The sequence below is a fragment of the Thamnophis sirtalis genome, unplaced genomic scaffold (genome assembly GCF_051295495.1).
Source record: "Thamnophis sirtalis isolate CommonGarterSnake01/CBP01778 unplaced genomic scaffold, rThaSir2_p1.2 scaffold_9, whole genome shotgun sequence".
NCBI classification, from domain to species: Eukaryota; Metazoa; Chordata; class Lepidosauria; order Squamata; family Natricidae; genus Thamnophis; species Thamnophis sirtalis.
In genome coordinates this window covers 67,633,596-67,656,623 of record NW_028261389.1, presented here as the reverse complement: position 1 = coordinate 67,656,623, position 23,028 = coordinate 67,633,596, and the positions used below count along the sequence as shown (strand labels likewise).

General features: G+C 42.9%; 1 protein-coding gene across 2 annotated transcripts in view; it reads left to right on the top strand.

Moving 5' to 3' along the window:
* GRAMD4 (GRAM domain containing 4) overlaps window positions 1–23,028 on the top strand; it is a 107,890-nt gene that overhangs the window by 59,996 nt on the left and 24,866 nt on the right. For both annotated transcript variants that reach the window (XM_087722169.1, XM_087722170.1), the window contains exons 4-6: window positions 14,456–14,576; window positions 18,304–18,359; window positions 22,274–22,406. In XM_087722169.1, the coding sequence (XP_087578295.1) occupies window positions 14,456–14,576; window positions 18,304–18,359; window positions 22,274–22,406 (310 nt within the window). The remainder of the gene's footprint in view (window positions 1–14,455; window positions 14,577–18,303; window positions 18,360–22,273; window positions 22,407–23,028) is intronic.

Genomic DNA, 23,028 nt, shown 5'->3' with positions numbered 1-23,028 from the left:
ATTTTCAGCGCTGTAGTAACTTTGAACAGTCACTAAATGATCTGTTGTAAGTTGAGGACCACCTGTAGTTTTTGGCCAGGTTAGAGGATAGAGAAGCGGTAGCTAATTAATTTTTCCCAGGGGGGTCACATGAGAAACTGGGAGTCTTGTGAAGGGCTGTTGTTGCCCAACTCCGAAACTACACTGCCTCCTTGCCCTCCACTGTCCTGCCCCATCCTCTGCTGTTGATGCCCCAGCTAATGCTGCATGCCAGCCTGGGACAACCTGCGGGAATATGTAGCCTATGGGATATAAAATGCCCAGGTATGGGCCAGAGTGTTATTCAGTCGATAAGTTGTGATACTTGGGTTTATTGCTTTCAGCTTCCCAAATGCTTTATGCTCTGTATTCCCATGAGTATTCTCAGTTCTTATCTCGGTGAGTTGTTGCAGATTTGGAAGAGAATGACTTCTCAAGTTTTTGAATATTTTATAAATTTTGAGCCTTCTCTTGCTTGAATTGACTTGGTTCAAGCAAGACGTTTAGATTGTTGAATCTAAACATTTGTCCATGTACAGTATGCTGGTAAAGCTTTTAGACACTGCCACTAGTTGCAAACTTAAGTGTTCTGACCTGCCTTAGCAAGTAATTATAAACCGTTTATTTGCATGTAAAAACGAAAGCCGTTTTCAAACAGGGTAGGAACAGTCTCTTCTTCACGTAGACAAACAAAAAGCAAACATAATTACCATATTTTTCGGAGTATAAGACAGACCTTTTCCCTCAAAAAGGGGGGTGAAAATTTGGGTGCGTCTTATACACTGAATATAGCATTTTTGGCCTCCTGAAACGGCAACCCCTTTGCAAAAATGGCTGTGCATAGCCTTTAGGAGGCTTCCAGAGTACTCTTGGGGGCTTGGGAGGGCAAAAATGAGTGACAAACAGGCCAGTCCCCCCCCCCCTCCAGCTCCCAGGAGCACTTTATAAGCCTCCAGGGCTATGCATGCCCTTTTTTTTTGACAAAATGGGTTTTTGCAATAAAACGAGCTGTTTTTGAGAGGTTTGCAGAGTGCAAAAACTTTTTTTTTAAAAAAATTGCCTCTTCAAAATCCTGGTGCGTCTTATACTCCGGTGCGTCTTATACTCTGAAAAATAAGGTAATCTCAACACACCTGGACAAGAAATCCGAATTGCTTGCTTTATCCTAAAAGCAAATGGTTGTCTGTGACAACCGGCCACTCCCAACCAGGGAAGGATTGGCTGGTGTCTACGTCTGCTTTCCCTTGAGAGCTGGCTTATTGTTTTCCTTTGCTCTCCTCTCCTTTCCTCTCTGTGCTTACGCGCATCGGGGGGGGGGGAGGGCATCTGTTCCCGCAAGTCTGAAGGTGCAAATCTCCTCCTATTGCTTTTAAAAACTTGATCTATTATGGCGAGTCCTTCCTAAATCTTTCTCTCTCTTGTCTGATTGTTTCCTAGGCCGCATTACCTAGGATGCCCAAGGTCACCGTTGGGCATTCCATTCCACACATATACAATTGCAAGAAAAAGTATGTGAACCCCTTGGGATTACGTAGAATTTTGCATGAATTGGTCATAAAATGTGCTCTGAACTTCATCTAAGTCACAACAATAGAACAACACAGTAGGCTGAAAATAATACTACACAAACATTAGATGTTGCCATGGTTTAATTGCACATAACATGTAAACATTCACAGTGCATGGAGGAAAAAGTATGTGAACCGTTGGACTTAATAACTGGTTGACCCTCCTTTGGCAGCAATAACCTCAACCGAATGTTTCCTGTAGTTGCAGATCAGATGTGCACAACGATCTGGAGTAATTTTGGACCACTCCTCTTCACAAAACTGTTTCAGTGTAGCAATATTCTTGGGATATCTGGTGTGAATTGCTCTCTTAAGGTTATGCCACAGCATTTCAATCGGATTGAGGTCAGGACTGGGCCACTCCAAAGGGCATGTTCTGTGCTGTTGAAGCCATTTTTGTGTTGACTTACTTGTATGCTTTGGGTCATTGTCCTGTTGCATCACCCATCCTTTGCAGAGCTTCAGTTGGCAGACAGATGGTTGTACGTTTTCCTGCAAAATGTCTTGATAAACTCTGGAATTCATTTTCCCATCAATGACAGCAATCCATCCAGGCCCTGAGGCAGCAAAGCAGCCCCAAACCATGATGCTCCCTCTGCCATGTTTTACAGTGGGGATGAGGTTTTGATGTTGGTGTGCTGTGCCTTTTTTTCTCCACACATATTGTTGTGTGTTTTTCCCAAACAATTCAATTTTGGTTTCATCTGTCCACGGTATATTTTGCCAGCAGTGCTGTGGAACATCCAGGTGCTCTTTTGCAAACTTCAAACGTGCTACAATATTTTTTTGGGACAGCAGTGGCTTCCTCCATGGTGTCCTCCCATGTACTCCATTCTTGTTTAATGTTTTCCTTATTGTAGATGTGTCAACAAAAATATTAGCATGTGCCAGAGATTTCTGTAGGTCTTTAGCTGATACTCTAGGATTCTTCTTTACCTCATGAAGCATTCTGCACTGTGCTCTTGCAATCATTTTTACAGGACGACCACACCTAGGGAGAGTAGCAAGAGTGCTAAACTTTCTCCATTTGTAGACATTCTGTCTTACTGTGGACACATGAACATCAAGGCTTTTGGAGATACTTTTGTAACCTTTCCAGCTTCATGCAAGTCAACAATTCTTGATTGTAGGTCTTCGAGAGCTCTTTTCTGCGAGGTATGGTTCACATCAGACAGTGCTTCTTGAAACCAGTAAACCCAAAACAGGTGTGTGTTTTTAAAGGGCAGAACAGCTGTCAGCAACATATCTAATATCATCACACTGATTGGAGTCAAGGGTGGCTCACTCCTGACTCCAATTAGTTCTGGGAGAAGTCATTAGGCTAGGGGCTCACATACTTTTTCCTCCCTGCACTGTGAATGTTTACATGTTATGTGCAAGTAAACCATGGCAACATCTAATGTTTGTGTAGTATTATTTTCAGCAGACTGTGTTTTTCTATTGTTGTGACTTAGATGAAGTTCAGAGCACATTTTATGATCAATTCATGCAAAACTCCACGTAATCCCAAGGGGTTCACATACTTTTTCTTGCAACTGTACATGAGCATTCTGTGTATAAGAGGAAAAGATTGCACTATTTGGGGGAAATCAGATGCGTTCAAGATGCTTGGAAATATTTACCTTGATATAGATTGAATGAGTACCCTCATACTGAAAAGTTTCTCCAAAAGTTTCTCCATAGTTGGTTTTGAGCTGGCTCTCTGTGAAGGAAGTGTGACTACGGTAACTCCTACACTGCCTTGTTTTAAGTGACAAGTGAAGATGTATTTGTTCACCCAGCCGTTTGTAGGCTGACAGCTTCTCTAGGATTAGTCTTTTCAACTGCCTTTTAAAAATAACTTTAACTTTAATTGTATATTCTTCTTTTTCTTGTTCACAGAAACAGTTTATTGAAAGGATTTTTATTATCCTGTTGGTGCAATGCACTGCATTCCTTGGGAGGCAGAATAGTATAAAACCAAAATCAAATCCAATAGCAATAACATTAGTAATAGTGTTCTGACCTAGGCTTCCCAAGAGCCTGAAGCAAACTCCTTGTTCCCACAAAACCCCCTTTTTATTAATTTACTGTGACTTCTGCTCATTCACATCCAGCAAAGTCTTTCATGGGAGGATTTACAGTCACAGACCTTACCTGGCTTGGAGAGCTACCAGGCCAATATCTGCAAAAGTTGGCAAGGAGTCTCAGAGAGTCATGAGCCAATTAATCAAACTAATTGTCTCCTGCAAACTCCACTCCCCTTTCGCTCCTCTTTTATTTCCTCTGGGAGGGGCCATTCATCATCCACTTGTGGCCTTACTCCCAGGTCGACCCCTGTTCTTTAGCTGTTCCCTTCACTTGGCAACTCTGCCCATGCGCAAACTGGGAACAGGCACCAGCTGTTTGTCTGCCTCACTGATGTCTGACTCTGAAGGCGGCTGATAACTGGCATACGGCTCTGGCCCCCTCTCTGCCTCCGACACAGAACCCTCATCAGAGCCTTCCTCAGACTCCAGGATTGGCCCATGCTCCCCCCCCAACCTCCTCAATGTCTGAATCTGCTGCCAGCTGTGCTGGCTGGCCACAACACTTAGCACCTAGACTTACGTACTACTTCATAGTGCTTTTCAGTCCTCTCTAAGCGGTTTATAGTGTCAGCCTATTGCCCCTAACAATATGGGTCCTCATTTTATTGGCCTCGGAAGGATGGAAGGCTGAGTCAACTTTGAACTTAATATATCTACAGATTCATTTGCTCCCTTTACACTTTTTGACATATGTGTTTCTTTTTTCATTTTCTTTAATTGTAAGCGACTAGAGTTGTGGAATTGGGCAGCCTCATTATTGAAAAATTAAATTAAACGAAGGCTGTGATTTAAATTAAATGAAGATGGGAACAAAAAGATTATTAAAGAGATAGCCATCCTGGAACTAAGGAGAAATTCGCTGACACTGACAACAATTACAATGAAACAGCTGGCTTACTGGAATTATGGGTGCTCTATTGCTCGAGGTTTTCAAGAAATGATTGGACAAACATTTGTCGGGAATGGAATATGTTTCCTGCCTTGGATGTGTGCTTATGGGTGTTATTTTTAATTAGTGAGCTGTTGCAAGAATGTTTGTGGAATGAAAAATAATTAAGCAAAGGTAGGACGGCTGAGCGCCAAAGAATGGAGGCCTTTGAACTATGATACTGGAGAAGACTCCTGCGAGTCCCTTGGACTGCAAGGCGATCAAACCGGTCAGTCCTAGAGAAGATCAACCCTGACTGCTCTCTAGAAGGCCAGATAATGAAGATGAAACTCAAATAATTTGGCTACCTAATGAGAAGGAAGGACTCTCTGGAGAAGAGCCTAATGCTGGCAAAGATTGAGGGCAAAAGAAGAAGGGGACGGCAGAGACTGGATAGAGTCACCAAAGCAGTAGGCATGAGCTTAAGTGGACTCCAGAGGATGGTAGAGGACAGAAAGGCCTGGACGAACATTGTCCATGGGATTGCGATGGGTCGGACACGACTTCGCACCTAACAACAATAACAGGACAGCTGTGTGGAATACCTATGAGACTGTCTCCTGCCACATACTTCCATTAGACCAATAAGATCACACAGGATGGGCCTTCTCCGGGTGCCTTCAGCGGGACAATGCTGGCTGGCGGCGCCTAGGAGTAGGGCCTTCTCTGTTGCCGCTCCGGCCATATGGAATGAGTTGCCCCCAGAGATCCGGGCCATCCCCACTCTCATGGCCTTTCGCAAAGCCATTAAAACCTGGCTTTTCCAGCAGGCCTTCTGATTGGTGTTTGTTGCGTTCTTTTTTAACTTTGTGTGTCCTATTGTTTTTAAGTTCTTTTAATTTCTTTTTTATTCTGTAAGCCGCCCGGAGTCCTTCGGGATTGGGCGGCATAGAAACCTAATAAATTCAATTCAATTCAATGCTGAACTATATAGTAAAGAAAATTGAGCATGGGAACACAGGATTCAGTAAAATAATCTCCCAATTCCCTTTTCAGTTTCCCCATTGTGTGTGATAAGAGGAAACAAATCACATACTCTTTGGGAATTGTCCATCTCCCAGACATTGACAACTCATCTGAATTTTCTCTCTAAATGGCTCATGCATTTCTTAATGTTCCTTGTCCTACAGATCACTCTGTTCAGATTGAATCCTGTATGTTTCTTTTTTTTAAATTTCTGCTGAGGCCACTTTCAATGGATCAGTTGACAGTTAATCATCTCAAATAGAGTGATCTGGCTTTGCTGACCTACATTACCTCCATTGGCTCTCTAATGCCTGGCACCTCACCAACTAGAGTTCTGCTACAGAGCTAGAATGCTGTTATAATTACAGTACTCTACTGTGTCCTTCTGCTTGAAGCTCATCAACTGTTTACTAGCAAAATATTTGAATTTGTTGGACTCTAGAAACTAAAGATGGTATTATGCTTTTACCCAGCATGGCCTAATCAAAATAAGGATAAAGGTAAAGGTTCCCCTTGCACATAAGTGCTAGTTGTTCCTGACTCTAGGGGGCAGTGCTCATCTCTGTTTTAAAGCCAAAGAGCCAGCACTGTCCGAAGACGGCTCCTTGGTCATGTGGCCAAGGTGTACGGAACGCTGTTACCTTCCCATCAAAGGTGATTCCTATTTTTCTACTTGCATTTTTACGTGTTTTCGAACTGCTAGTTTAGCAGAAGCTGGGACAAGTAACAGGAGCTCACTCTGTTACGCGATGCTAGGGATTCGAACCACCGAACTGCCAACCTTTCTGATCGACAAGCTCAGTGTCTTAGTACTGAGCCACTGCGTATGCTAAATAGAACATGTGGCTTCCTTCCCTCCCTGGGTCTCTTTTAACTCTTATTATTCTACATCCTGTATTCTTTCCCAAATAAATCAACTTTATATTCCTTCCCTTTACTTCCAACGATCTTGGTACATTCAAATGTCATAGTACTTTTTTCTCCTTATACTGTTTTCATAAGATTGTTCAGAACTCTTATAAACCTCTTTTGTAAATTAAATATCTGATAATTGTCCACGTGACGCTCTTAGTTGAGAAAGACCACCTCCTGCCGCTTACCTCCCAACGACCAACAAGATCGCACAGGTTGGGCCTCCTCCGGGTGCCATCAACGGGACAATGCCGGCTGGCAGCTCCCCGGGGGAGGGCCTTCTCTGCTGCTGCGCTGGCCCTGTGGAACGATCTACCCGCAGAGATCTGGACCCTTACCACTCTCCCGGCCTTCTGTAAAGCCGTCATGACCTGGCTGTTCTGGCAGGCCTGGGGCTGTTGATTGATATCCAGCCCCGCTTAGATGGAGTGGATGATGTGGAATTTTAACATTGTATTTTCTATTTTTAAATTTTAAATGTTTTTTGTCTTGTTGTGAGCCACCCAGAGTCCCAATGGGAGTGGGCGGCATACAAATTTTATTAAACTTGGAAACTTGGAAACTTAGTTTATGTTTTTGATAGCTCATTTAATTATTATTGTAAGTTTCAGTCAGTTTCTTTTGTATGTTCAGCGTAACATCTTTTTCTTCCCCTTCCATAACATCTTTTAGACCCAATTTCTCCATAGAGACAGATGTTTCTATTGACACTGTTAATTTCTGAGTCAATTTTTCAAAAAATATGCTTTACTATGCCCAATGTTAGAATATTTTGCTCCAATTCTAGACTTGTAAGTTAAGTTTATATGCTCTCTTCCTTTAATTATAATCTTCAGTTCCCTCTAGTGTTCAATTTTAAAATCTTATTTTTTAAAAAAATTCAGAACAATATAATTTTTATGGAACTCATGTTTTAAATTGTTTTTTTTTAAAAAAAAAAATAGAGCGTACCTTTCAAATACGTTTTGAACCAAAACTGAATATTACGGTTTAGACAAGTACATAAGTTGTGTATGTATCGAATTTGTATATGGATTGTATGGATTTGTATGGATTGTTTCAGATTGCAATTCACAAAAGATTAACATTCAGATCTAGGTCTAGGTTTTACTATTGATGCTCAAGGATCTTGCTCATACTAGTTTCAAACATTAAACAATTATTTTCTTCGAAACCCTTTCTCCAGGTAGTCTTCAATTTATGACTGCTCATTTAACAGCGGTCCAGAAGTAAGACAGCCACAGAAACCACCTCATGGATACGATCCTGATCTGGGTGCTTGGCAATTTGTTTGGACTTATGACCCATTGCTTAAGTGTCTCATGCCTATGTCACCACCATTTGCAATTTTCTCTGCTGGCTTCCCCAGAAAGTCAATGGGGAAGCCAGGAGGGAAGGTTGCAAGCTACTGCTGCCTGCTAGAGTGGCTCCCTCTCATCTTTGTGGCTAGCGGAAAGAGCTGCTTACTGAGGGCTGCTGAAATCCTTTGGTAGGGTGCAAAAATGGAGCAGGGGATTTTAGCTTTGTTTTTGTATCCTGTGAAGGAATTTCCTTTAGTGCAGGGGTCACCAAACTTTCAGACACCAGGGACCACTAAATTCATAATTTTAAATCCCGCGGACCACTAATATGATCTGCCTAATGACTGACTGGGTAGGCGTGGCTAGATGGTCATGTGATGGGTAGGCATGGCCAACTCAATGTCACTCATGTCAAGGAGTGCCTTGTTAACCTCTGCTCACCCCTCCCCTCCCAGCCACTCGTTGCCTGCCCGCTCGGGCTCCTTAGGGCCCCAACAGGAAGCAGTTGTTGGAGCTAAGCAGCCACCACGAGAAAGAGTTGGCAAAACAGCTGGCTCAGTTCACCTTGGATCTGATGAGGAGAGTCAGCAGGAATACCTCGCTGAATACTATGAGCGTAGGCTTTCCAAACAGAGGGAAGTCCTGTGGGAGTGCAAGGCTAAGAACTGGCATCTGGAGGCTCAGCGGACTGAGATGGTCAGCCAGTTCCAGGCCATGATGCAATCCCCCCTGGAACAAGGCCCTCTGGCTCTTTGTCACCAGCGGCACTTCCCTCCAGCCTTCATCCAAAGTCCCGAACCAGGAGGCTGAAGCGGATCCCAAGTCGGAATTTCTGCCCCTCTCCGACCCACACAAAAAGACCCCAAAAAGGGAGACTCTGCAGCAACACAATACGTTTATTGCATCTATCCGGCCCAAGGGCCATAGTTTGAGGATCCCTGATTTAGTGCAATATAAAAAATGCAAATAATTTTCTGCGGACCACCAAAATTTTCTCGTGGACCACCAGTCGGTGACCGCTGCTTTAGTGCATAGAAGGGAGCAGAAATCATTTGGCAGGCAGCACTTTCATCCAGCCCCCCGAGTTGAGAGGAAGCCAAAATCCATGCAGAGAGGCAGCACAATAAAGTAAGGAGCATGGGATGCCTCAGGCAGGTGGGAGGCCAAGCTGAAAATCCTGCTTGGATTTTGTCAAGAAGTATTTTCAGCTCCTGACCAGCATCTCGCCAGATTCCCCACCTCTCCCGACACCCCACACTCCTTACCCAAGATTTCCTGCTTAACAATCCACACGTTTGCTTAATGACTGCAACCGAAGTGCTGGGATTGTGGTTGTTGAGCGAAGCGGTCCCGTGGACAGTCACATGACATCTTGGCTAACTGCTGCTTCACTCAGCAACTGAGATTCTGGTTTGAATTGTGGCTGAGGGCTATTTGTACCCAATTTTGTCTTTCTGTATCCTGAACTGGGAATTTTGAGGTCTAGCTTTGGAAATTTATTCTAGGTTGCAACTTAGTATTGATCCATGCATCAAATAATGCAATTTCACAGAACCTAGTTTTATATAGATGTAGCTGGTAAATGAGATTGGAAAAATGTGCACCACATGATGTGTGGAATTCACAGAGATACATTGGGGAGATTTTTTCTCTATAGCTCCTAATCAAATCTGGCATATTTCTAGTCCTGCTGTGTTAGAATTCAAAGAGTTATTTGCTGACAGAGTCCTGGCCTCCCTTACATAATTTCTTTGCAAAATTCCATTGGGTTGGAAAGAATAACAAGGCAGGGAAAGCATGGCTTCTGGAATTATTTCTAACCTGTTTGTCAGCCACCACCATAGATGCATTTGTTGTGCAGTAAAGCAATACATAGTGTGTGCCAGTGGTGGATTCTGGATCCCGGTGCAACCGGTATGGTGCAACGGTGTACGGCGTCCACCACACGAACGCGTGCAGCATGCACACATGCGCCCTTACCTTCTGTGATGTTCCGCGACAGCTCCGTGATGCTCCAGCTGCTTGGTGGAGCATCGTGCAGGCTCCGTATATTCCGTGAGCATTTGCGGAAGCGCCAAAGAGCTCAGATACAGGCAGGAGGGTGGGCCCTCTGGAGCACCATACCGGAATGGTACCCAGTGCTCCCGTCAGGCACCAATATGCCTATACCAGGACATACCACCTGCAACCCACCACTGGTGTGTGCACATTTTTTCCTCAAGGACTGGTGTGTCTACTAAGTATTGCCTCTGTGTAGGTGTGTATCAGTCAGGGTCTAGGTAGAGTGGGTGGATGTGTTATGTAAAAGGAAGGAAAAGAAAAGGAGAAAAGGAAGGAAAGGAAAGGAAAGGAAAGGAAGGAAGGAAGGAAGGAAGGAAGAAAGAAAGAAAGAAAGAAAGAAAGAAAGAAAGAAAGAAAGAAAGAAAGAAAGAAAGAAAGAAAGAAAGAAAGAAAGAAAGAAAGAAAGAAAGAAAGACATTCTGTGGGAAGCCCAGGGAATCCTGCATTTGCTTCTCTCTGCATCCTGTGACGAAGAAGAAAGTGGGAGGTAGCTTAGATGGACAGGTCAGCCTTATTTTGAGCTGCTTTCTATCTGCAATGAGGATTTTTTCCCCAAGAATTTCTTTTTTTCTTTACAATCCCCAGCCAACCTATTTTGAAACTTATATTTCCTTGTGTTGGTTTTTCTTTCTGCATGACATTTGGTTCCATTGTGACTTCAGACAGTCATTCTGCTGGATGATGGATGGACAGAGGCCTGAGGCTGTTTACTTATCGTATTTTTCGCTCCATAAGACACACTTTTTTTTGTCTCCCAAAAGTGGGTGGAAACGTCTATGCGTCTTATTGCCAAAGACCCATCCATCCACCTGCCAACACCCTTCGGCTGTTTTTAGTCTCTGTGTGCCCCATTTTCAGCCTCTGTGCACCCCATTTTGTGCTTCCACGCACCCAGTTTTTGGCCTCCACATGCCCGTTTTTGGCCTCTGTACGTCCCGATTCCATCCTCATCTATGGAAAGAATAAAACTGCACCAGAGTACTCATCCTTGATGATATCCGCAATCTGAAATCCATTGCAAGCCAGTACTTTTTTGTTGCCAAATGTCTTTCCCCCGGTTTTCCTGCAGAACAAATGAATATCTGAGTAGCATCTGATTAAGACTTCTTGCTAAAAGGACAATTCACGCCTCAATAATGAACTGCTTTTACTGAAGCTTTAGAGAGGATCCCTCTGGGCTCCATAGTACGTTTCTAAATTATCTTAGACTGCCGACCTGTTTACAAATTGTGCTTTTACTACGTCGGAGATGTAGAAAATCACAGGTCAGTGGATTGCACAAGCTGTGCTTAATGAAAAGTATCTTTGTCCCTTTGCCTTCGTGTTATTTTAATGACCTTTTAAGAATTGTTTGCTCAGCTACTAAGCTTATAAAACGCAGGTGGTTAATGGCAGAAACTAGTTCAAGCTATTTCTGAATCATCCCAGGCATATATTAGTTCTAAGATCTTCATTCTGATGCCACACTGTCATTTGAAACTCAGGGCGAGTTACTTTTTTTTTTTTAACACAGAAGGGAGTAAATGATGTCGAAACTGCTTATGTACTGCAATTGTGCTTTTTAAATAGATTTTATTTATATGTTCCACTTCTTAGACTACACCCAATAATTCTGGAATACATCCTATAGATTAGGGGTGTCACACTCAAGGCACACAGAGCCTGGAAATAGCCAAGGAACTGGCCTATGGTGCCCCTGCCAGTGAAAATGGAGCTCAGGAGCACCCCACCCCACCCCCGAGCTCCATTTTCGTTGGCAGAGGATTGCAGGAGGCCATTACAGCCTAAAACGGAGCTCTGAAGCCCGTTTTCACAGGCATAGCGCTCAGGGCTCCACAGGCATCTCCGACATGAGTGATGTTGAGTTGACCATGCCCATCTTGGCCATGCCCATCCCCCACTCCGAGGTCAAACACAACCCTGATGTGGCCCTCAGTGAAATGAAGTTCGACACCCCTACTATTGATGTCTTCTTTATAGTTAGCCTATCAGGTTTTCTTGATCTAATATCAGCTATTGATTAAAACATGTTCAACCTTTCTTATGAAACCAGAAGATACCGATTGCACATGGAAAGTATCATATTCCTAATCTATCACACTGAGATAAAACAATTCTGCCTGGAGGCTTTTCTTGTAATGCTAATATTACAAGGGCCTGACTGCAGGTAGTCCTCAACTTACCACAGTTCACTTAGCGACCCTTCGAAGTTACAACGGCACTGAAAAAAGTGACGTATGACCCTTTTTCACACTTATACCTGGTTCATATTTATGATGGTTGCAGTGTCCCAGGATCACGGGATCCTCTTTTGCGACCTTCTAACAAGCAAAGTCAATGGGGAAGGCAGATTCACTTAACAACGGTGTTACTAATTTAACCACTGCAGTGATTGACTTAACAAATGTGGCAAGAAAAGTTGTAAAATGTGGCAAAACTCACTTAACAAATTTCTCACTTAGCAACATAAATTGTGGGCTCAATTGTGGTTGTAAATCGAGGACTACCTGTATCGGGGAAATGACTGTCTGTCTCTCATAGTACCCACCCATCCAACAGTATGATCCAACAGAATTGGCACACCCCGAATCCCATTCCTTAAAACAATTTTTATTTGATGAAGGGAGACTTCTATGTTTTGGCACCAATCCTGGGGAACAATATTGTGGTAGGCCTTTCAATGGCAAATCTAGACAGCATACTAAAAAGCAGAGACATCACCCTGCCAACAAAAGTGCATATTGCCAAGGCTATGGTTTTCCCAGTTGCAATGTATGGATGTGAAAGTTGGACCACGAGAAAGGCTGAGCGACAAAGAATTGAGGCCTTTGAACTACGATGCTGGAGAAGACTCCTGCGAGTCCCTTGGACTGTAAGGCGATCAAACCGGTCAGTCCTAGGGGAGATCAACCCTGACTGCTCTTTAGAAGGCCAGATCCTGAAGATGAAAATCAAATACTTTGGCCACCTACTGAGAAGGAAGGACTCCCTGGAGAAGAGCCTCATGCTGGGAAAGATTGAGGACAAAAGAAGAATGGGACGACAGAGAATGAGGTGGCTGGATGGAGTCACTGAAGCAGTAGGCGTGAGCTTGAATAGACTCCAGAGGATGGTAGAGGACAGGAAGTCCTGGAAGGACGTTGCCTATGGTGTCTCAATGGGTCAGACACAACTTTGCAACTAAAACAACAAGGCTTTAGAAATGGTGGCCTTACAAATTTGTTTAATGCCTAAATATTTACATGATAGTTACATGACATTTCCCCAGGCTTTAAGGTTGGCAGCCCAGGTTACAAAAAACTAAAGATGATGCCTTTTGGCACAAAAACAATGGCTACTCTGCAGTAGGTAACTGTAATCCAGCCAGCCAGCCTTTAAATTCTGAATACAGTGGATCAGCTTATTGACGTTATGTGTAGTGTCTTCAGTGTAAACTAAGCTTTAGGAGTGTATGAGCTATCTTTCTGTTCATGGAACTCCAAGTTACCTGTTTCATTCAGATCCCAGTACTTTCACCTTCTGTTATAAAATAGAGTACCGCCATTAATAATTCAACAGTACTAGTGACCTGATGCATAGCTTCAGCAGTTACTTTACTCTCCATATGAATGACACATTGTTAATACCTCTCACCCCATATTGACTTGTGTTGATTGACAACAATAATCCAGAATATTACATAGATCTCCTTTCACTTCCTGTTATGCCTTTATTGATTCATTCATTTCCTGAAGAGGGCAGAGACTAATCCTTCTGGAAGCAAAGCAAATAATTTAACCCTGAATTGTGGGTTTCGTTAAGAAGACAATCACCCAAGAGTTGGGTAGGTTGTTAAAATGACAACCTAGGTGTACTTTTACTCATGTTGTAATCCAAGGAGGCAGCCTGGTGTACTGGAATTGATGAAAAACATGGGTAGGTGATCTGGATTATGCAGCAATGCATGTAAAGCAATATTGTCTGTGTGATTAAACAATAATTTCAGAATGTTGTAGATCCACAGGTGTAGTGGGTGAGGATTCCTGCTGTGTGATTTATTTTGTTAAGATATATTGTGATTTTTAAAAGGAAAAGATTTTAACTACCGTATAAAACACACCTTTTCCCTCAAAAAAGAGGCTGAAAATCTGGGTGCGTCTTATACACTGAATACAGCATTTTTTGCCTCCCAAAACCCCGCCTCCTTTACCAAAGTGGCCGTGCATAGCCTTATGGAGGCTTTCAGAGAGCTCCTGGGGGCTGGGGAGGGCAGAAATGAGCAAAAAATGAGCCCGTTTTTGGGCCTGTTTTTGCAAAAAAAATGCCATTTTTTGCTCATTTTTGCCCCCTACCCCACCCTGCAGGAGCACTTTACAAGCCTCTTAAAGGCTATCCATGCGCTTAAAAAAAAAGGGCCCGTTTTCAGGCGGTCTGCAGAGTGCAAAAAAAAATTTTTTTTTTTAAATTTGCCTCTTCAAAACCTTGGTATGTCTTATACTCCGGTGCATCTTATATTCTGAAAAATACGGTATTCTATGGGGGAATCGGGAGCTGCCTGGTGTTTTGATTGTTTAGAGTGGCACAAAACCTTCACAGGTAAGCCTATAATGAGAAAACATCATACCTGCATTATTTTTCTCCTCTTTTTAACAGAGGAGGAGCTAAGAAAGCTGAGAGAAGAAACCAATGCTGAAACGCTTAAGCAAGAGTTAGAAAAAGAACGCTTGAGAAGGATAGAACTGGAACAAAAAGTCAGCGAAATTCTAAAAGCAAGGTAAGGAAGAATATGTCTGCAAGGTAGACTTTATTTTGAGTTTTAAAAGAGAAAAGTCTATTCCTGAAGACAATACCTGTTTGTATCTACCCTCTTATTTTTGTATGTTGCATTGTAAGATATTTTATTTCAAAAAGTGGGATATGAATGCAAGAAATTTGTCTTCTCTAATCCCTTCCCCCCTTCCCACTCTATCTTTTTTCTAGCATGGAAATATAGAAAAGAAATACTAAATAATACAATAGCATGCATTTTAGCGGCTTTTCTATAAGCATGCATAAGGATTGCAATAAAATAGCATCTGCCTCTGGGAATCATTTTGCCAAGGGAACAAGTGTCTAAATGATTTGAAATGGTCTGATCATCCATTTGTCTGGTATAAATTACATTCTGTCACTTTTTGTAGTTTACAAGCTGCAAGCACGTTTTATCACACAACAGAAGCATAATTAATGCTAGCGGTGCCTCGCTGGCAAATTGGGGTCTATAATTGTGTGTTTGTTATTTCCTATGTGGCCACACTTATTACCGTATTTTTCGGAGTAAAAGATGCACCCTTTTCCCTCAAAAAAGAGGGTGAAAATCTGGGTGCGTCTTATACACTGAATACAGCATTTTTGGCATCCTGAAATCCAGCCCACTTTGCAAAAATGGACGTGCATAGCCTTTAGGAGACTTCCAAAATGCCCCTGGTGGCTGGGGAGGGCACAAATGAGCAAAAATCACGCTGTTTTTTTGCTTGTTTTTGCCCCCCCACCCCCAGGAGCACTCTGGAAGTCTCCTAAAGGCTATGCATGCCCACCCTTTTTTTTGACAAAAAAGGGCCCATTTTCCTGAAAAACGGGGCATTTTGGAAGGTCTGCAGAGTGCAAAAACTTTTTTTAAAAATTTGCCTCTTCAAAATCTTGGTGCGTCTTATACTCCAGTGCATCTTTTACTCCGAAAAATATGGTATGTAGTCCACAATGGAACTAAATCAACATTGGGGGGGAGGGTATCTGAAGGTTCTTTCTTGGGCCCAGTGCTCTTCAACATCTTCATAAATGATTTGGATGAGAGGGTAGAGGGGGAAGTCATGAAATTTGCAGACTGCACCAAGCTGGGGGGAATTGCCAACCCTTTAGAAGATAGTGACAGTGACTAGCACTGATGATGTTACCTAGTTTGGGTAATGAAACGTCTGCCAAAAAGAAAAACAAAAAAGACAAGCAAGCTCACAGTACCAAGTACCTCTCATTTCAACCCTCAGCTACAAATACTCTCCTTCATTGGCATTGCTCCTAAGGTATTTCAGCTCATATATTTTAATATCATTAATCACTAATGCAATCAAGTGTCTTTCTCGAGTGCCTCCCTGATTAAAACATTCACTTATATGCATGATTTCAAAGAAGATGGTATCTCATTACAGGCATATTGCATTCACTCAAATGTTTATTTGAAGAGGATAGGATAATTACATTTTCCGCATTGCATCTTTCCAGGACAAACCTGCAAGGACTAGTACACAATTGTATCATAAACCTAGAAGAGTAAAACAGTGAAGGTTCATTTATTTTTGGTCTAAAAACGCCCATCTTGATATAATGACTGTGGGTGACAAAAAGATACATACAAAGTAGTAACAAAACCACCCAATGTACAAAATTTATACCGACCACAAAAATTAAAACCCAATCCCGAAAACAGGCTCTAACTCCTCCTTACCCACCTGCCTGAGTCTTTAAAGAGTTGGGGTTGACTTTGTAAACCCAGCTTGTTCAGGGCCAATCTAATCTCAGGGGATGTGGAGCTCCAAAGAACAGATGCTAGCCCCACTTTTGGGGGTTTAGTAAGATGACATCCTTTAATTCAGGGATGTCAAACTTGATTTCATTGTGGGCCACATCAAGGTTGTGTTTGGCCAGGATGGGCATGGCCAGCTCGACGTCACTTGTGTTGGAGGCACCTGTGGTGGCATGAGCATTCTGCCAGCAAAAATGGGCTCCCGAGCTCCATTTTGGACTGCGCCAGCTTCCTACAACCCTTTGCCAGTAAAAACGGAGCTTGGGAGGGCCACATGCTCCATTTTTGCTGGCTGAGGCACCACGGGCTGGTCCGCTGTTCCCAGGTCAGCCCTGTGGGCCAGATCTAAGCACCCCGAGGGCCAAGTCTGGCTCCCGGGCCTTGAGTTTGACACCCCTGCTTTAATTAATGGGACCTGCAGCATGCATCTCATTGCCAGACCTAATGGGATGGGTGGAATCAGCTGGGCAGATATGGCAGCACCATGCTAAGAAGGGTTATATCTGTGACAACCAGTGGTTTCAGTTGCACCCAGAAGTATATTAGGAGATGCCACAGCTCACAGAGCAATAATATAACACAAGTATGTTGCGATGTGCTGCCTAACTCCCTGCATGCAGTGTTGTATTCTGGATCAGTTGGAGCTTCCAGGTGTTCTTCAAGGGCACCTCCATATAGAACACATTGCAATAATTCATTCAGAAGATGAACAAGGCATGCATGATCATGAGCCTTGTGCCTTAGATGCACCTGAGCATTTTAGTCTTTCCCTCTTTCAGAATGCAGAATTAAATTCAGACAGCCACACTAATGAGGTGACTCCATTTGTTGTGGTCTGCCGTCAGCCTGCAGAGCTGGCAGCAGAGGAGGACAGTGAGGAGGTTGGGGAGGAACATGGGCCAGTCCTGGAGTTTGGACAAGGGCTCTGCATCGGAGGCAGAGAGGAAGCCAGGGCCATCTGGGAGTTATGTGTTGCCTCCAGATCCTCCAGAGTTGGACATCAGCAAGGCAGAGGAAAAGGGACCCTGTTCCCAGTGTGCGCATGTGCAGAGCTGCCAGAAGGCAAAAACAGTTAAGACTGTTACTTGGAAGTAAGGCTTGGAGGAGTGGCCCCTCCTATAAGACGTAAAGGAGGAGCAAAGGCACGTGGGCCTTTGCAGGAAGCTACTTTGTTCGTTCTGGTCGGTTTATATTCTGAAGCTCCGTTTTGACTCTGTGCTCTGTGTGGTCTTGCAAAGCTAATTCCCAGTTAGATCTTTCGCAGCGTTTCAAGGAGATAAAGGTGGGTGCTTATCAGCCTTATCTGGAAGGACTGGCAGACTTCTGTCGGACTTTTTACAAACTATTTGTGACTCAATACGGGCTGTGAATGAACATAATTTACAGCCTTTGAAATAAAAATAGGGTTTTGGGGACTAAGCGTTTGCTTTTTACTATGTCAGGAAGCCTTGGTCAGAACACCATTATTATTGACGTCCTTTCACCTATTATTCTTCGTTTTAATTCTGTTTTTATAGTTTTTACATTTTTTAAAAAAATTATTAAAGACAATGGTTTTAGATGGTTATTGTTTTAATTTGTATACTGCCCAGAGTCGTTTGGTTGTGACATGGGTAGGGTACACAAATTAGATATATAAATACATTTTAAAAACTAGTGCTTTTGATAGGTGGTAAATGTAGAAATTGTTGAAAAGAGGCATTCGCAACAGAGCATGTTGGCATAAATGAAGCAGATCTCTCAAATTGGAAAGCAGCCATTGGCTTAAAAGTCTTACAGGTTGTCCCAGCTTGGCTGTTCAACGCAGCTGCTTTCATTCATCTTTGTTGTGGAAATTCTAAGAATCTTCTCTCTCTTCCTTTGAAATATTGACATTTTGTTTTCTTTGGTTTTGTTCAATGAATGTATTCTAAATTGCACTTGTTTTCTTAATTTGATTTAGAGCAGACGAATCACCTCCGTCTACTCAGCAGCCTCCCAAAGCACAGAATGGAACAGGTATGTCTGGCTCCTTACCAAAACTGTTAATGATTACAGGCGGGCTTTAATTATAGGAGTGTGGAAGAGCAACAAGTTCAAGAAGATTTAGATTTAGATTTATTTTATTTGTATGCCGCCCTTTTCCGGGAGGGACTCAGGGCGGCGAACAACTCAAAAGGGGAAAGGGAACATAGAACACAATACAAGTGATTAAAATAAGCAAGAATCACACAGCCACACAGGTCGAGAGGGGAGGGGAACTCATCAACCCCAGGCCTGCCGGCACAGCCAGGTTTTAACGGCTTTCCGGAAGGCCTGGAGAGAGGTGAGGGTCCGAATCTCTGCAGGGAGTTCATTCCAAAGGGCCGGAGCTGCCACAGAGAAGGCCCTCCCCTGGGTGGTAGCCAGATGGCATTGGCTGGTGGACGGAACCCGGAGGAGGCCGACCCTGTGTGATCTAACGGGTCTTTGGGAGGTAATTGGCAGCAGGCGGTCTCTCAAGTACCCAGGTCAGAATGCCCCTGCTTACAGTAATACTGTGTTTCCCTGAAAATAAGACAGGTTCTTATTTTCTTTTGACCCCCGAAATAAGTGCTTGGCCTTATTTTTGGGAGGAACTGGTCACCTCATGGCTGCTGCTGTGCTGCAATATTTTCAGGGAGGGCTTATTTTCGGGAGAGGGCTTATTTTAGTGCATGCATTTGGGGGAGGGCTTATTTTTAGCGCATGCGCTCAAAAGCCTAATTGGGCTTATCCAGGGAGGGCTTATTTTCAGGGAAACAGGGTAGTAGAGTTTTATAAATGAAATATCTAGCAGAATGTGCATCTCTCTGCCTTAACACATTCTGTTATGTGGAAATTGCAGTCCTTTTCTACACTGAAAGTGAATAAAAATAAAAGCTGGCTTTTATAAAAGTCTGAACTGGATCAGTTACATTTAAATTTGATATATTATTTATTTATTTTTTTGAAAAGAATAAAGAGGAACTCAACTAATCCATATTCTTAGCTCAGCATAGAAAAAAAATAAGGAGGCTGAGAGCTAGTTAAATCAGCCATTGTGTCTTCTGTCCCATGGACAACTGAGTAATTGTCCAGTTTAAGTCTATCCTTCCATCATGAGCATTTGGGACGGGCTGAAAGGGTACTCTTCGTTGGAGTAAGAAATAATTATTCCCAGCAGAACATGGGAAAGAGAGAAACAATTTTTTTTCTAGTATAAAAGTCTATGTCTTCCCATGTATAACATATTCTCCTTGCCGATACTCATTAAATAGAATAATAGAATAGAATTCTTTATTGGCCAAGTGTGATTGGACACACAAGGAATTTTGTCTTTGATGCATATGCTTCCAGTGTACATAAGGGGAATAAAATACATTCATCAAGAATCATAAGATACAACACTTAGTGATAGTCAAAGTTACTAACAAGCTACCAAATCATACTAGGAAACAAATTAAAGCAATATAAATTGAAAGATACAAGCAACATGGTTATAGTTATAAGTGGGAAGAGATAGATATTAGGAAGGAAGAGAAGAAGAATAGTAATACATTCTTAGTAAATTAGAATAGTGTTGTGGGAATTGGTTTCTGCTGGCACAGCACTTGATCAATGTAATTCTCATCAATCACCCTAACTAAAGAGCTTTCCGAAAGGAAAAAAAAAGTTTTTGCACTCTGCAAACCTCCCCAAAACAGCCCGTTTTTTGCAAAAACAGGCCCATTTTTTTATAAAGAAAAGGCATGAATAGCCTTGGAGGGGGTTGCAGAGTGCTCCTGGGGGGGTGAGGGGCCAAAAACGAGCAAAAAATGACCCGTTTTTTGTGAAAACGGGCCCTGTTTTGTCAAAAAATTGCATGCATAGCCTTATGGAGGCTTATAGAGTGCTGCTGGGGGCTGGGGGGGGGCAAAAATGGTCCATTTTTTGCTAATTTCTGCCCTCCCCAGCCCCCAGGAGCTCTCTGAAAGGCTCCATAAGGGTATGCACGGCCATTTTGGTGAAGGGGCGGGACTTCGGGAGGCAAAAAATGCTGTATTCGATGTATAAGATGCACCCAGATTTTCAGCTTCTTTTTTGAGGAAAAAGGTGTGTCTTATACTCCGAAAAATACGGTGGTTGTTAAGCAGCGTGATGGCGTCCGGGAAAAAACTGTCCTTAGTGTCTGGTTGTTCTGATGTGAAGTGCCCTACAGCGTCGTTTTGAGGGTAGAAGTGGAAACAATATATGTTCAGGACACATGAGAGTATATTAAAAATATACTACCAAAAATTATGGACTCACAACTATCAACATGTTTGAGGATAGTGGAATGTAAGTTCTGTCACATCTGGAAATTATCAGATTGGCAATTGTAAAGGCCTTCCCTCTGCAAAAGGAAAGCAGAGAAAATGGGTACACTGATTTATGTCAATTGAGCTTTACCAAAATCTACCTTGTGGATAGGGCCTGTTCTCCAAGAATCCTACAAATAAGGCAGAACTTTCTTTGCTGAAATTGATCTTGTCTGTCATGGGAAGGGCTGTTACCTTATCGGAAAATGGGGATTGCATCATGGGGGTCCTTTGTTGCCTCAAAATAAATATATTACAAAATAAAACCAAAATAAACAGTTTACATTTAACCTAACAAGTTCTTTTTGTAAAACACATGAATAAATATAAATTTTCAGAAGCAGTTAAATTCATAATTGGTTGCTTTGAGGATGAATGCATGTAGTGTTTCTTGAAACAGAGAACTTGAAATAATAATATTTATGGAAGTTCTCATTCATCCATATGAGCTCTTCTGTTTTATTTAGTATTTTATTAAATTCTCACTTGTAACACCTAGTTACTTAAATGAGCCACAACTGAAATTCTTGTTTCTATGACCTTTTATGTAAAATTCTCTATCTTTAGAGCATCAGCCCACAACTTTTTGGGTACCGGGGATTCAGTGCATTCAGACATGGATGGAACATGATTCCAATATGAGAATTTCTGGCGAGCCGTTTTGTCAATGAACACATTTAGTTTCCTGAATGTTATAGAGCAGTGATGGCTAACCTTTTTCCAGATCAAGGGCCCAAAGCGTGCGTGCATGCACAAATGCATGTGCCCAAACCCCCAAAATGCAATGCATGTGTTGCCCTGCGCATTTGCCCCCTGTGCATACGCCCGCCCCATGCATCAGCCCACACGTGTGCCTCCCTCCATATGCTCTACCCCATGTATATGCACATCCCCTGCACACACCCATGGGATGCGCCCCCACATGCACCCCACTCATATGTGCACTCCCCCACACGCTCCATACCCTGCACATCAGAGGTGGGTTCCTACCAGTTTGCACCTATTTGGTAGAACCGGTTCATCAAATCTACCGAACCGGTTAGAAGAGGTTCCACCAATGGACCCGGAAAGCAGGCCACACCGACAGAAGAGGTTCCAAAAATTTTTGAAACCCACCACTGGCAAGGATCTTGTAACTTGACAGCTTTAAGACTTGCATGCTTCAATGCCAGAGTTTCTGAATAGCTACTTGGACCAACCTAAGTACTAATTCATAATTTCATATCCAGTCACATGGGCGGCAAGCCACTCCCACAAAGGAGGCCACACCCACAGAGTAGGTTCCAACAATTTTTGAAACCCACCACTGCTGCACATGCACAGAAGAGAGCTGAAGACCAGGTGGGAGGCGTGTGCATGCGTGGCAGAGCTGAACTGGGGCTACAGCATGCATGCCCACAGAGAGGTTGCTGCGTGCCATCTCTGGCACATGTGCCATAGGTTCGCCATTGCGAGCTATAGAGCAATAGAATTTATTAATATTAATTATCCTGCCATCTTAAGGATTTCTGGTTGGGCTTCAGAATAATTCTGTAAATAGTTTTGAAATGATTGTTTTGGAAGTCACTTAAATATGTGATGTGGTTTTATCATTAGATAAACGCAGCCACATGGTGTGTTCAAGAGTTCAGAAATGGATTTATGATAAGTTTGGAGAATATATTGAAGACTTTAGATTTCAGCCAGAAGAAAACACAGTAGAAACCGAAGAGCCGCTCAGTGCTAGACGGTAAATTATGTTGGAAAGCTATTTTCTTATGTAAAATCAATAAGTGTAAAAGTCTCTTGGATCAATGTACATAAGTAACAAACAGTGTAGCACCAATTAAAGGTTTCTTAATTCTATCATAATTTGGTATTGGCTTATATTCTATATTTTATGTCTTATAATTCTTAAATATTACTTTTATATTTGATTTATACTAAAATGGAATTTTAAAACTACTAAGTTTTGTCAAAATGCATTTCTCTTTGTTTCTTATTTGTTTGTGTGTGTGTGTGTGTTTGTGTGTGTCTGTGTGTGTGTACCAGGGGTGGGTTTCTCGCCCCGTTCCAACCGGTTTGGTTGGAATGAGGCCGGCGGTGTCCTCGCGCAGGCGTGCGGCGTCTGCGCGGCACACACGTGTGTACTAGCGTCTGTGCGATGCTCCAGCTGCTCCTGGAGGATCGCACAGGCGCTGTATGCGTCCTGCGCATGCGTGGAAGCGCAGAATTCGTCAAAACCGGGTAAGGAGCTGGTGCACGGGCACGGGGGGGGGGGCCTTCGCCGTTCCCGGAAGTTACTTACTTCCAGGTTCGGCGACCAACCGGTTCGCAGGGACCGCCGCAAACCGGTTGAAACCCACCCCTGG